Genomic DNA, 14,866 nt, shown 5'->3' with positions numbered 1-14,866 from the left:
CCCTCCTTTTCTTTTCTTCTTTCCCCCCCTTTTTTTCTTATTCTCCATCGTTCCCTTCCTTTGCAGTATTGGGTAGCTTCATGAACACTACGCAAATACCCCACTACCTCTCACCTATGTCACCAGACCCAAGGAGTCATTTGAAAATGTGCTGTTGAGCTCATTCTGTTAACGCTTTACTTAGGGATTTTTGCAGGCTGTTTTCTTTTTGTTTCTTTTGATTTGCGCGCTTGTCTGGCTTTAGTAGCAGTGTAATTCTGACTTTATAAAATGACTTTGGAACGATTCCCTCTCTTTCACACCTGGGATACCTGTAATCCCAGCCCTTTAGACTGGAGGCTCAGGAGTTCAAGGCCAGCCTGGGTTAAATGAGACTTTCACCCTCAACTCCGATAACTGATGCTCTTTAACTCTTTTGGGACGGAGCAGCAAGCCACAGGTTTCTCTTGTTGGAAATCTTTTTCTTCTCACTGGTTCACTGGCACTCCAGATAACCGGTGTGTTCAGGCTCTGCTGCACAGGACTCTCTCCATTCTGATTCTGCCTTCAGGGTAGACTGACACAGGGCTAGCTCATCTGGCAGGAGTCTTGGCATCCTCCTTTCTCATGGTCATTGTTGGCGTGGAGTAGCTCTTTTTCCCCTCCCTTCACTTTCAAGCTATGTCCATAAATCTGCACCTATAGGTCTAATTTAGGTAGCCAGTACTGAATCTAAAAAACCCTTTCAGTCAGGCCTGGAGAGTTGGCTCATCAGTTAAGAATATTCATTGCTCTCACAGAGGACCTGGGTTTGACTCCTATCACCCACATGAGGCTCACAACCAACCATCTGTAATTCCAGTTCCTGGGGGCATCTAATGTCCTCTTCTGGCCTCTATAGGCACCAGGAACACATATAACACACAAACACATGCAGATATGACATCTGTATATATAATGAAAAACAAACTAAAACAAAACAAAAGCTCCAAACCCATTCGTGTATTCCATGTTTTGGTTAAAGAGGGTAATTTGCTTGTACTTAGCACAATTGTTGGTGGACAGCCTGGGTTTGTTCACTGTTTTCTGCTTTGCAGTTCCTTTGGTCCATTCTATTTCTTATTGTCTCATTTGGCTTTGATAAAATTTCTATAGTTACATATTGATTTATATAGTTATGTAAGTTTATATATCTTCATTATAGTTCTATACTGATTTCTTTCTCCTCTGTGTTTCTGCTGCAGATTTCTCTGTGTTTAGGAGGCTTACTTAAAACACCTTACAGTTATTGTAGCCTATTTTTTTTTAAATTTACTTATTTATTATGTATACAATGTTCTGTCTGTATGTATGCCTGCCCACCAGAAGAGGGCACTAGATCTCATAGATGGTTGTGAGCCACCATGTGGTTGCAGGGAATTGAACTCAGGACCTCTGGAAGACCAGCCAGTGCTCTTAGCCTCTGAGCCATCTCTCCCGCCCCCAAATTTATTTATTATGTATACAATATTCTGTCTGTATGCCTGAAGGCCAGAAGAGGGCGCCAGACCTCTTTACAGATGGTTGTGAGCCACCATGTGGTTGCTGGGAATTGAACTCAGGACCTTTGGAAGAACAGGCAATGCTCTTAACCACTGAGCCATCTCTCCAGCCCCCAGCCATCTCTCCAGCCCCCTTGTAGCCTATTTTTAACAGATGACAGTTTCATCCACATTTAAAAACCTGCTCATTGACAGCTTCCACCATTTTTATGCTGTTGTTGTCACAATTGATGAATTAGTAGTCAACAAAAGTATAAAAATGTAATAGAGAAGCTTTCCAGTGAGTGACAGCGGAGCTGACTATCTACAGCAGACCATCTTATCGTATCGGATGAGACCGATCCATAGAAAAGCCAGTTTCTTAGGAGATGTGACAGCCGGTCACACACTAGCAGTGCAATTAGCATTACTGAGGAGACACGGAGACAGACATTCACACGGAAATCTAATGCTTGCCACTGCTCTGTTCCCAACCACATCACACTAGAGGCATCGGGATGCCCTGAGCTGGAGGATGGAATCGCAAGCCATGACAGGCTCGTGCAGTGGAGGGCTCAGCTGCAATAGGAATGGGTTGCTAATGCACGCAAGCAATATGGATAGATTTCAAGTGAATTATTCGAGCTGAAAGACGAAGTCTAAAGTAGTCTGCAAACTATGTAGCCATTTGCACAGCAATCTAGATGAGAACAACCGTGGTTCAGGGACAGAAACAGCAGTGGTGTCAGTGGGGAAGAAGCCAACTGTGAGGCACCAGGAGGAGGCCATAGCCTGATGGTGGTCATGATTATATGACTGGATATTTGTTAAAACTCTAAAACTATAACTAAAACAGCTGAATTTTATTGTATGTAAAATTTATCACCAATAAACCTGACCTAAAAAAATGCTATTGATGTCAGGACAAAGCTCCAGAGCCTTCACTGGGTGGTCAGCGAGTCTCCTGCAGTGGTGGTGGTGGTGGGGCGCAGAGTTTGTGTTGTCTCGAGTCCTCTGTACTTTTCCTTCCTGGGACTTCTAGTTTGAAACCTGTAACACATCCCCGTTTAACTTGCTCTCCTTCTCTCCACATTGCTGTGCTGAGAGTCCTTGAAGGCACCGTGTCTGCTACCCTGTCTGGTGCTCAGCAAACACGTCTGTGTTGAGTGAACGAGAAAGTGGGCGATAAATGGCTGGGTTCTATGGATAAATGCTGTGTGTTTACCTAGAGCATATGAAAAAGACATTTTTACTGGTCAGGTAACACAGAGCTTTCTGGGCAGCAAGGTTTTCAGTACTAGGGACTAAACTACTCAGTGCTTCGAGAATACAGGACAAGTAGTTTACCACCGAGCTATACCTCCAGTCTGATAATTGTGGTTTTTACCCAATCAAATTGATTATGGCCAAACTAGACTTTTTTTTTTTTAAAGGATCTATTAACATCATACAGATATCTTTTCTTTTCTTTTTTAAAGATTTACTTATTCATTTATTTACTTATTATTTATACAGTATTCTGCCTGCACAAATGTCTCTGTCACACAAGGGAGCACCAGATCTCATTACAGACGGCTGTGAGCCACCATGTGCTTGCTGGGAATTGAACTCAGGACCTCTGAAAGAGTAGCCCATGCTCTTAACCCTGAGCTACCTCTCCAGCCCGCCATATTAGACTTTATCCTTTGCTTCTCTAGATAATTCTAATCTAAAAGGGTACCATGTCTACTCTTATAAATATTATATTTGTGTTCTCCAATGCATCATATTCTTAGCTGCCTTAGTAATTTACCTAAAATATCATCTGTGATAAATCCAATCCTACTGCCCCTTGACTTTATGATATATTTCTCTAGCTAGGAGCATATTCAGTTGGTTGGGGGTGTGGCTCGATGGTAGACCAGTTGCCTAGAATGTCTGAAGTCCTGGATTTCACCCTTAATATTCTCTCTCTCTCTTGTGTGTGTGCCTGTGCTTTCTCAAAATGTATTATGAACCATGTCCTAGTCACTGTTCTGCTGCTGTGAAGACACACCATGACCAAGGCAGCTCTTAGAAAAGACAGCATTTCATTGGGGGCTTGCTTACAATTTTAGAGGTTTAGTTCATTATCATGGCGGGAGAATGGGGACACATCTCTGCAGCAGTAGCTGAAAGCTACGTCCTGATCTATTGGCTGAGAGAGAGAGAAATAAAGGAACACTGGGCTTTTAAAAACCTCGGGGCTGGAGAGATGAGAGGTTAAGAGCACTGGCTATTCTTCTGGAGGTCCTGAGTTCAATTCCCAGCAACCACCTGGTGACTTACAATCATCTATAATGAGACTGGTGTGCAGGCATACAAGCAGGTAAAATACTGCATACATAATAAATAAATAAATAAATAAATAAATAAATCTAAAAGAAAGAGAAAGAAAAGAAAGCCTCAAAAACCCTCCAGATATGTTGTTCACCTTTTTAAAAACATTTTTATTGATTTTTATTGAGCTCTACATTTTTCTCTACTTCCCTCCCTGCCTCTCCCCTCCCCCCTTTAGCCCTCTCCCAAGGTCCCCATGCTCCCAATTTACTCAGGAGATCTTGTCTTTTTCTACTTCCCATGTAGATTTGATCTATGTAAGTCTCTCTTAGTGTCCTCATTGTTGTCTAAATTCTCTGGGATTGTGATTTGTAGGTTGGCTTTCTTTACTTTATGTTTAAAAATCACCTATGAGTGAATACATGTGATAATTGTCTTTCTGTGTCTGGGTTACCTCACTCAAAATAATGTTTTCTAGCTCCATCCATTTTCCTGCAAAATTCAAGCTGTCATTATTTTTTTCTGCTGTGTAGCACTCCATTGTGTAAATGTACCACATTTTCCTTATCCATTCTTTGGTTGAGGGGCATTTAGGTTGTTTCCAGGTCCTGGCTATGACAAACAAAGCTGCTATGAAAATAGTTGAGCACATGTCCTTGTGGTATGATTGAGCATCCTTTGGATATATACCCCAAAGTGGTATTGCTGGGTCTTTAGGAAGGTTGTTTCCTAATTGTCTGAGAAATCACCACACTGACATTCGAAGGGGCTGTACCAACTTGCATTCCTACCAGCAATGCAGAAGTGTTCCCTTTTCCCCACAACCTCTCCAGCATAAGTTGTCATCAGTGTTTTTGATCTTGGCCATTCTTACAGGTGTAAGATGGAATCTCAGAGTTGTTTTGATTTGTACTTCTCTGATGACTAAGAATGTTGAATATTTCCTTAAGTGTCTTTCAGCCATTTTAGATTCCTCTGTTGAGAGTTCTCTGTTTAGGTCTGTACTCCATTTTTTTTTATTGGATTATGTATTCTTTTGGTGTTCAATTTCTTGAGTTCTTTGCATATTTTGGAGATCAGACCTGTCTGATGTGGGGTTAGTGAAGATCTTTTCCCATTCTGTAGGCTGTCATTTTGCCTTGTTGACCATGCCCTTTGCTTTACAGAAGCTTTTTAGTTTCAGGAGGTCCCATTTATTAATTGTTTCTCTCAGTGTTTATGATGCTGAGGTTATATATAGGAAGTGGTCTCCTGTGCCAATGCATTCAAGTGTACTTTCCACTTTATCTTCTATAAGGTTCAGTGTAGCTGGCTTTATGTTGAGGTCTTTGATCCATTTGGACTTGAGTTTTGTGCGTGGTGATAGATATGGGTCTATTTTCATTCTTCTACATGTCAGTATCTAGTTATGCCAGCACCATTTGTTAAATATGTTTTCTTTTCTCCATTTGATATTTTTTGATTTTTTTTTGTCAAAAATCAAGTGTTCAAAGGAGTGTGGATTAATATCCGGCTCTTCTATTAGGTTTCATTGGTCCTCCTGTCTGTTCTCATGCCAATACCAGGCTGTTTTCAGTACTGTAGCTCTGTAGTAGAGTTTGAAGTCAGGAATTGTGATGCCTCTAGAAGTTCCTTTATTATACAGGATTGTTTTGACTATCTTGGGTTTTTTCTTTTCAATATAAAGTTGAGTACTGTTCTTTCGAGGTCTGTGAAGAATTTTGCTGGGATTTTGATGGGCATTGCATTGAATCTGTAGATTGCTTTTGCTAAGATTGCCATTTTTACTATGTTAATTTTGCCTACCCAAGGGCATGGGAGATTTTTCCACTTTCTGGTGTCTTCTTCAATTTCTTTCTTTAAAGATTTAAAGTTCTTGTCATACAAGTCTTCCACTTGTTTGGTTAGAGTTACTCTGAGACATATTATGCTATGTGTAGCTATTGTGAAGGGTGTTGTTTCTCTGATTTCTTTCTCAGCCCTTTTCTCATCTGTGTACAGGAGGGCTACTGATTTTTTTGAGTTAATCTTGTGTCCTGCTACATTATTGAAAGTGTTTATGAGTTGTAGAAGTTTCTTGGTAGAATTTTTGGGATCGCTTATGTAAACTATCATATCAGCAAACAGTGAGAGTTTGACTTTTTCTTTTTCAATTTGTATCCCCTTGATCTCTTTTTGGTGTCTTATTGCTCTAGCTAGGATCTCAAGAACTATATTGAATAGATATGGAGAGAATGGACAACCTTGTCTTGTTCCTGATTTCAGTGGAATTGCTGTGAGTTTCTCTCCATTTAGTTTGATGTTGGCTGTTGGCTTGCTGTATCTTGCCTTTATTATGTTTAGGTATGTTCCTTGTATCCCTGTTCTCTCCAAGACCTTTATTATGTAGGGATGGTGTATTTTGTCAGGTGTTCACCTTTAATTCCAGCACTGGTGAGGCAGAGGTAGGCAGATCTTTGTGAGTTTAAGACCAACCTGGTCTACAAAACAAATTCCAGGACAGCCAGGACTGTTAACACAGAGAAACCCTGTCTTGAAAAATTAACAAAAACAAAACAACAAAACCAAAAAAAAAAAAAAAAGGAATGAAAAAGAAAAGAAAACCTCAAAATCTACCCCCAGTCACATACTTCTTCCAACAAGGACGTGTCTCTTAATCCTTGTAGTCTTGTCAAAGAGTTCCCTGGTGACTAAGCATTCTAAGTTGCAAGCCTATGGGGGTCATTCTTATTCAAGTCACCACAAGTCACAGGGAAAATCTTGCCTTCCCCAACCCCCCTCCCCCACACTCACAATCTGGTTCTCCTCCTTCTTCCTTTCAGAGGAGTCTTTTTTAAAAAAATATTTATTTATTTATTATGTGTACAGCATTCCTTCCATGTGTGCCTGCAAGCCAGAATGGGGCACCAGGCCTCATTATAGATGGCTGTGAGCCACCATGTGGTTGCTGGGAATTGAACTCAGGACCTCTGGAAGAGCAGTCAGTGCTCTTAACCACTGAGCCATCTCTCCAGCTTACACTTCTCCCTATGCAACCTTGAACTCCTGATCCTCCTACCTCTGCCTTCCTGGTGCTGGTACGCACCACCAAGTCTGGCTTCTTCACAGACAGGAAACTCCTAGAGGTGTGTGATCTTTCCCCCCATCTCTTTCAGATTGGCTCTTACTTTGGGGCCTCCCTCTGTTCCGTGGACATGGATGGTGATGGCAATACCAACTTGATCCTCATTGGGGCCCCTCATTACTATGAGCAGACCCGAGGAGGCCAGGTGTCAGTGTGTCCTTTGCCTAGAGGGGTAAGTGATGGATGGATGGATGGGCCAGATGTGACTGGGTGTGAAGTGAAGGGTTGCTAGGGTTTTGGGCCTGTCACTGTTTCTGTTTAGCAGAGGGCTCGGTGGCAGTGTGAAGCCATTCTCCACGGCGAACAGGGCCATCCCTGGGGTCGTTTCGGGGCAGCTCTGACAGTCCTGGGAGATGTGAATGGGGACAAGCTGACAGATGTGGCCGTCGGGGCTCCAGGAGAGCAGGAGAATCAGGGAGCCGTCTACATCTTTCACGGGGCATCGACAGTCAGCATCAGCACCCCTCATAGCCAGGTAAGTCCCTGCTGTTGACCTGGCATGGCACTGACTTGTGTGATTTGGACCCTCTGATTTAACTGCCAGATCCATTTTCCTACACACCTTCCAGAATCTTTAAGAGAGTAACACACCCTTCACGCTGCCTCAGAGACTCTCCAGCCTAGATGAACTCTTTGAAAGGGTAGGCTGTGCTTTGGGGCACCCACACTCAGCTTTATTGCTGAGGCCTGGGGCTGTAGCTGGCAGGCCACAGCTGTGAGGGTGTGAAGTGTTCAGCAATGGCGGTGGACCCACAGTTAGGCCAGATGAAGGGGTGCATAACATTGTACATTGTGCAGCTCCTTTCTCTGGAGTTCCTGTTCTGGCCGAGGGACCAAGGGTTCTGTTCTCCCCAGATCTGTCCCGATTTTAGTACTGAAAATCCTATGTCCTAGGAAACCCATACAGCTGGACACTTTACAGGAACCTACTGATCTGGGGATTTTATGAGATTCCTGAGTTTGACTTAAAATTCTGCTGTTGCTATATTAAGTCTCTGTGTGGTGTGTGTGTGTGTGTGTGTCTGTCTGTCTGTCTGTCTGTGTCTGTGTACATCCTGTGGGTGATGTGGAGGTCAAAGACTGATGGTGAGCTACTCTTTCTCTGTGGCGAGTCTTCCTCTGTCCTGCCTGCCAGCTCCCCAGTCACCACATGGAGACTTGTTATTAATTATGAAAGCTCTGCCTATGGCTTAGGGTTGTTTCTAACTAGCTCTTAGAACTTAAATTAACCCATTTCCATCCATTTATGCGCTGCCCCACGGCTCACGGCTTGTTACCTCATCTCCCAACATTGTCTCTGCCCCCTGCCTAGCTCTTGGAAGTCTAGTTTTTTATTAAACCAGTGACAATGGCATGCTTTCACACAGTGTAAAGATATATCCCACAACACTTTTCAATCACTTCTCTACCTTATTCGCCTCCTCCCCCCTCTTTTTCTTTTGAGACAGAGTCTTCCTATCTAGCCTTGGCTGCCTGAAATGCACCATGCAGACCAGGCTAGCCCTCAAACTCACAGAGATCCACCTGTTTCTGCCTCCAAAGTGCTGGGATTAAAGGCGTGCGCCCCCATACCCAGCCCCTTTCCCATATTTTTAATGTTTTGAAATTATATTTTATTTTAAAGAATTATTTTTATTTGTGTGTATGGCTGGATGAGCTTATGTGCACCCATGCATGCAGATGCCCACAGAGGTCAGAGGGTAGAGGATTCCTGAAGCTGGAGTCACAAGCAGTTGTGACCTGCCTGGTGTGGGTGCCAGGAATCAACCCCGGGTCCTCTGTAAGAGCAGTAAGTGCTCCTAAGTGCTGAGCTTCCTCTCCAGCCCCCAAATTAAGTTCTTTGACATTTTCACACACATTTACAATACATTCTGAACTCTCTCGCCCCCATCTTCCCTTGTCTCTTCCTAGGTCTCCTTCCTCCCTACATAGCCATCCTCATGTGTTTTGTTTTGATTTGAGACTCACTAAAGTTGACCAGGGCCGACTATGTGACCATGGGTTTGGAGCCCTCTTCTTGAGCCTGGCGAATTCACCAGGTTCAACCTGATGGCAGTAATTCCCTAATTCCCAGGCTCCACCGGCGCCTACTTGTTCAGTAGGGGGCATGGCAGACCCTTGAGCCCCTTCTCCATCAGCGATTGGCTGTTGACAGCCCATTCTTGTTTGGGCTCAGTGTTGGCAAGCGTATTTGCATTGAGTGGTGTGGTAAGGAGCATGGATGTGCCACTGTTCCTTCAAGATCTTCTGCTGATCCTTTTGCATGAAATTGAGATGTGGGATTTCTGGATCACGTGACAGCCCTAAAAGCCTTGATTCTGCATGTGAAAGAAAACAGGCAGTGTGTCCCTCTGTGCTTGGCTTATCTTGCTCACCAGGATCATTTTTATTTCTATTTATCATTGCCGATGACCTGGGTCTTGCGGGTTTGGCTGGCCTGGCCAGCCAGCAAGCCCAAACGATCCCTGTGTCTCCACCCACCAGGGCTGGGCTGCAGACTGACACGCCCCGTATTCACATGGTGCTAGGGGTTCAGGTTCTCATAGTTGTACAGCCTGTCCTTTACCCACCGAGACATCTCCCCAGCTTTGTTCTTTTGTTCTCGTATCTTTCCATCTGTCTGTCTGTCTATCAACTATCTATCTATCATCTATCTATCTATCTATCTATCTATCTATCTATCTATCTATTCTGAGACAAGGTCTCACTCCGTACCCAGGCTGGCCTGAAATTCATGATCCTCCTGCCTGAACCTCCAATGCTACAATTACAGTTCTGTTTCCACGCCCAGCATTTTCTTTCTCTTTGATGCATTTTAAATTAGTTGCGTTATCAGTTCTCCTTGTCCGTAATAGCGTTGACACGTAGGTTATTAACTAGAATATGTGTTCGCAGTTATTTTAAGACAAAACGCATAAGTATTTATTCAGTGAGTCTTGACAAATGTACCTCATATCCTTTCCGATATACAGACATGTTGCTGGATGTGGTGGAACACGCCAGTAATGCCAGAACACAGGTAGGCAGAGGTAGGGAAAGGCCCTCTTGGGCTACCTAGTAAGTTCAAGGCTAGCTTGAGCCATATATCCAGATCTTGCTACAGCCTTTCCAAACCTCAGTCTTCTTCACACAATATAGGAAGTTTCCTCCCCAGCCAATTCCTAGCCTACCTCCTACCTCAGGAACAACCACAGTTCTGATTATCTTCTGCTAGCTGGGCCCATTCTCTGCTGAGAGCCTTGCTGGCCCCACACTGCCTGGTTCTGTTTAGCATTGCCTTTCCACTGCTGAGGGTGTTACTGTGTTAATTGCCAATGCCTTCTTTCTCCTCTTACTTCTTGTATTTATATGAGAGTTTGGGGCTGGTGAGAGGGCTCAGAAGGTAGAGGCCCTTACTGCCAAACCTGAGTACCTGAGTTTGCTCCCAGGGCCCACATCATGGGAGGAGAGAAATGATTCTTAAAAGTTGTCCTCTGGCCGAGTGGTGGTGGCGCATGCCTTTAATCCTAGCACTTGGGAGGCAGAGACAGGTGGATCTCTGTGAGTTCGAGGCCAGCCTGGTCTACAAAAGCTAGTTCCAGGACAGGCTCCAAAACTACAGAGAAACCCTGTCTTGAAAAACCAACCAAACAAAAGAGTTGTTCTCTGGCCTTTAACATGAACACTTCCTCAAGGAAGATAGATGTAATGAAAGAGATAATTTTGAGCTGGGCAGTGGTGGCGCATGCCTTTAATCCCAGCACTTGGGAGGCAGGGGCAGGCGGATCTCTGTGAGTTCAAGGCCAGCCTGGTCTACAGAGCTATTACCAAGTCTCAGGAAAAAAAAGAGAGAGATTTTTTTTCTGACCATATAAATAAGATCCAGGTGGGTGAAATGGTATATATATTTAATTTCTTTTTTTTTTATATTTAATTTCTTTCCTGTAAAACTTTTAACTTTCTTTAGGAAACTCAGATAATCCAGAACAATTTTGGATACTGTTTGGAGATCGTGACTTAAAGTTAAACAGCTCCTTCGTGGGTCTTAAGTCATCTGAATTCCTTGAAAAGGCTGGGTGGTAATGAAGAGAGCCTCTGCCTCAGCGCCCAGTCACACTCTTTCCTCCTTCCTCTCTCCTTTCCTGCCCTCAGCGCATCGCAGGTGCCAGCTTCTCCCCCAAGCTCCAGTACTTCGGTCAGTCGCTGAGCGGAGGCAAGGACCTCACAATGGATGGCCTGACAGACCTAGCTGTGGGGGCCCAGGGGCACCTCCTGCTGCTCAGGTGAGAACCCCTCTGATGGAGCCAGCTCTTTGCCTTTGGAATGTTTCTGCCGTCTCTGGTTCCTGATGACTCTCTGGTATCCCTCTAGAGCCCAGCCCGTGTTAAGACTTGAGGCAACCATGGAATTCATTCCCAATATTCTAGCAAGGAATGTGTTTGAATGTCAGAATCAAGCCTCAAGAAACAAGGATGCTGGGGAGGTCACAGTCTGCCTCCGTGTCCGCAAGAGCACCAGGGATCGGCTGCAAGAAGGTGAGAGGTGCTGGCTGAACCTCTGGGTTTCCATGACAGCGTGTCATCTCGGTCTGCCCAGGCTTCTAGCAGAAGAAAGTTCTGGCTGGTGCTGACAGCCTTTTAAAGCCTGGCTAGAATGAACGGGGAAGCCCAGCAACCGTTACAGAGAAGTGACCAGGTGACACTTGTGGGTTGTGTCAGTAGTCCAGAGAACTAGCACCCCCAGGTCTGTGAGCAAACTGGGCTCCCTCCTTCCCTCCCTCCCTTCCTTTTCTCTTTCCCTCCCTCCTTCCCTTGTTCCCTCCTTCCCTCCCTCCCTCCTTCCCTCCCTCCCTCCTTCCCTTGTTCCCTCCTTCCTTCCCTCCCTCCTTCCCTTGTTCCCTCCTTCCCTCCCTCCCTCCTTCCCTCCCTCCCTCCTTCCCTTGTTCCCTCCTTCCCTCCCTCCCTCCTTCCCTCCCTCCCTCCTTCCCTCCCTCCCTCCTTCCCTTGTTCCCTCCTTCCTTCCCTCCCTCCTTCCCTTTTCCCTCCTTCCCTCCCTCCCTCCCTCCCTCCCTCCTTCCCTTTTTCCCTCCTTCCTTCCCTCCCTCCCTCCTTCCTTCCTTCCATCCATCCCTCCTTCCTTCCTTTCTTTCTTTCCTTCTTTTATTCTTTCTTTCTCTTTTTAAATGTAAGAATATCTGTTCATAGTTTTGTATTTTCATTACATCTATTATGTATGTTTAAAATTTACATAGATTGTTATACTCTATCCACCTGAAACCTCCTGTTTTTACTTAATACAATGCCACGCACCGCGGCCCCAGTCTGTGTTCTATGCGCTAGACCCCAGTTTGCGAGCTTCGGGAAAGGGGCTGGAGGTTGAGAACACACACACACACACACACACACACACACACACACACAGAGACAGACCGACACATAGACCTTCAGACACTGATACCAAAAGCCCCTCTTTATTATTAGCACCACGGAGGCTTAAATACACTGCAGTCAATGGCCAACAGGTGAAAATCCCATCCTCTGATCCTCTAAGCTAGGCACAGCTTCTAGTAACTTCAATTAGAAGGTTCTAGCAGGGAAGAGCCCCTGAAGGCCTGGACTCATTAGTCCCAACAATGCAGTAATAGTAAGACAATAAATTATTTTTTCAAGGCAAAGCTGACCTTAGTCATATGCCCAGGAACTCTACTTCCACGCACTAGAACTACCTTACCCAGTTCTATGCGGTGCTGAGGACTGAACTCAGAACTTTGTGTATGCTAGGCAAACACATTACAGCTGAGGACACTCCTAACTTAACATTTTTATCATTATCTACCCAAAGTGGTTTTTCAATGACTATTTATTTTAAACATACAAAGCTAGAGACCAATATATTTCATTCTCAGACAAGTTTTACAGCGTTTCCAAACATGCTTCATTCAGCTCTTTTTAAAATTTTCTTTGCCAAGTAATCTTTAAAAATTACTTTGAAGGAAGACTTATTATATTTTTAATTGTATGTCTCTTTAGTCCTGTGCGTGTCTCTGTGTAGGTGTGTGCACAGGACTGTGGGTGCCCACAGAGGCCAGAAGAGGGCGCTGGCTCCCTGGAGCTGGCGTCACAGGCATTGGGAGCTGCTTGGCAAGGGTGCTGGAGGCAGAACTCCTGTCCTCAGATAGAGCAGTGTGTGCTCAGAGCTACCAAACCTCCTCTCCAGCTCCTCAAATAACTTTTTTGTTTATTTTGTTTTTTGCTATGTAGAGCATAATTCAACATTAAATGGATCAAGAACTTCAATATAAGACCAACATAGTTTTTTTTATTAATTATCTTACAATATTTACCTTCTTTTTTTTTTTTTTTTATTTTTCGAGACAGGGTTTCTCCGTAGCTTTTGGTTCCTGTCCTGGAACTAGCTCTTGTAGACCAGGCTGACCTCGAACTCACAGAGATCCGCCTGCCTCTGCCTTCCGAGTGATGGGATTAAAGGCGTGCGCCACCACCGCCCGGCTAATATTTACCTTCTTTTATAGCATTTTCATACATACTTATTTTCGGTTGCCTCCCCATCTCGGTGTTTCCAACCCCACGTAACCCCCGCCCTCCAGTATCTCTCTGTTCTTTCCTGTCACATGGGCCCTGTCGCTCTCCTTGCTCATCTCCCTAACGCCTCCTTTCTCCTCATGGCGGCCCCTGTCACTTTCTGTCCTCTCCACACTCTCACCCATCAGAAGCGAGATCCTGTTAGAGACAGAAGCCAGGGTCCACACAGAACAGAGAACATTTGGGGTCTGCCCTTCCGAGTTGGCACTTGCTCACTTAATCTAGTATTTTCCAGTTCCGTCCATTTTCAAACAGCTTCATTCTCAAGCAAGAGAGAACTGGCTTGGGAGATTCAATTGATCAAGTTGAACAGGGTTTTTGTTGCCAATGGCCTGACTCTTCCCTGCCCCCGTTCGTAAAGAGAAGCATTGCGCTTTGGCAGGAGAATAGCAGTTGCTGACAGGGAGAGAAACAGGAAGAGGAGAATAGATGTTTTTCCAGCTTCATTCTTACCGATCCAGAGGTCAGAAGAGCCAGCTTGGCTAGAAATAGAAATGTTTTGGAGACTAGGAACAGTAGAGAGAAGGTGTCATGAAATCTACATAGAAATTCTTCTCAAACCATTTACTACTAAACTGTGAATGCCCAGATGAGAATATCAGAGCCAAACTAGCAAATAAAACAAACAAAACAAAACTTTAAAAGGAGCATAAATAGCTTTTTAATATCTTATGGAATAGAGACCATCCCTCCCCCGCCCCAGGGGACAGGCTTTCTCTGTGTAATAGCTCTGGCTGTCCTGAAACTCCTGACTAGACTAGACCAGGCTGGCCTCGAACTCAAAGAGATCCACCTGCCTCTGCCTCCCGAGTGCTGGGATTAAAGGCGTGCGCCACCATTGGTCCAGCATTGCACCTTGTTACCTTTTTTTGTTTTTCCTGGAGCTGAGGACCAAACCCAGGGCCTTGCATTTGCTAGACAAGTGCTCTACCACTGGGCTAAATCTCCAACCCTAGCACGCTTTTTGAGGGCTTACTCAGTGGGCACGACCTCATTTCTTCTTCTTTTTAACCCCTTGAGGGCCATTGTTACTGTTCCTTCTTGGAAAGTAATGAATTAAGAGAGGCTAGCCGATACGTGGATAATCACACAGCTGGGAGGCAAGCTGTGGTCTCCGACTTCTGCCTGCCTTGCTTCCTCACACTGCTCCCTCTCCTCTCAGGAGATATCCAGAGCACTGTCACTTACGACCTGGCGTTAGACCCTGGCCGCACACAGGCCCGTGTCCGTGCCATCTTTGAGGAGACAAAGAACAACACTCGCCGGAGGGTCCAGGTCTTTGGGTTGACACGGAAATGTGAAACCCTGAAGCTGCAGTTACCGGTGAGCAGGCGAAGGGCGGGACTCCTGGCTGGGGATGGGGT

At 44.9% G+C, this 14,866-nt stretch overlaps 1 protein-coding gene across 2 annotated transcripts in view; it reads left to right on the top strand.

Annotated features, from left to right (window-relative positions):
• Nucleotides 1–14,866, top strand: part of Itgam (integrin subunit alpha M) — a 45,048-nt gene that overhangs the window by 23,424 nt on the left and 6,758 nt on the right. Inside the window, exons 13-17 of one of the 2 annotated variants that reach the window (XM_041666702.1) lie at nt 6,953–7,093; nt 7,187–7,396; nt 11,053–11,183; nt 11,272–11,435; nt 14,665–14,825. In XM_041666702.1, the coding sequence (XP_041522636.1) occupies nt 6,953–7,093; nt 7,187–7,396; nt 11,053–11,183; nt 11,272–11,435; nt 14,665–14,825 (807 nt within the window). Of the gene's footprint in view, nt 1–6,952; nt 7,094–7,183; nt 7,397–11,052; nt 11,184–11,271; nt 11,436–14,664; nt 14,826–14,866 lie in introns of both variants that reach the window. The other variant, XM_041666703.1, reaches the window with a different exon arrangement.

The sequence above is a fragment of the Microtus oregoni genome, unplaced genomic scaffold, assembly GCF_018167655.1.
Source record: "Microtus oregoni isolate MIOR12 unplaced genomic scaffold, Mior012 000016F_ref0000370, whole genome shotgun sequence".
Lineage (NCBI taxonomy): Eukaryota > Metazoa > Chordata > Mammalia > Rodentia > Cricetidae > Microtus > Microtus oregoni.
The sequence above is the reverse complement of the archived record's forward strand: the minus strand, read 5'-3'. Positions and strand labels throughout refer to the sequence as shown.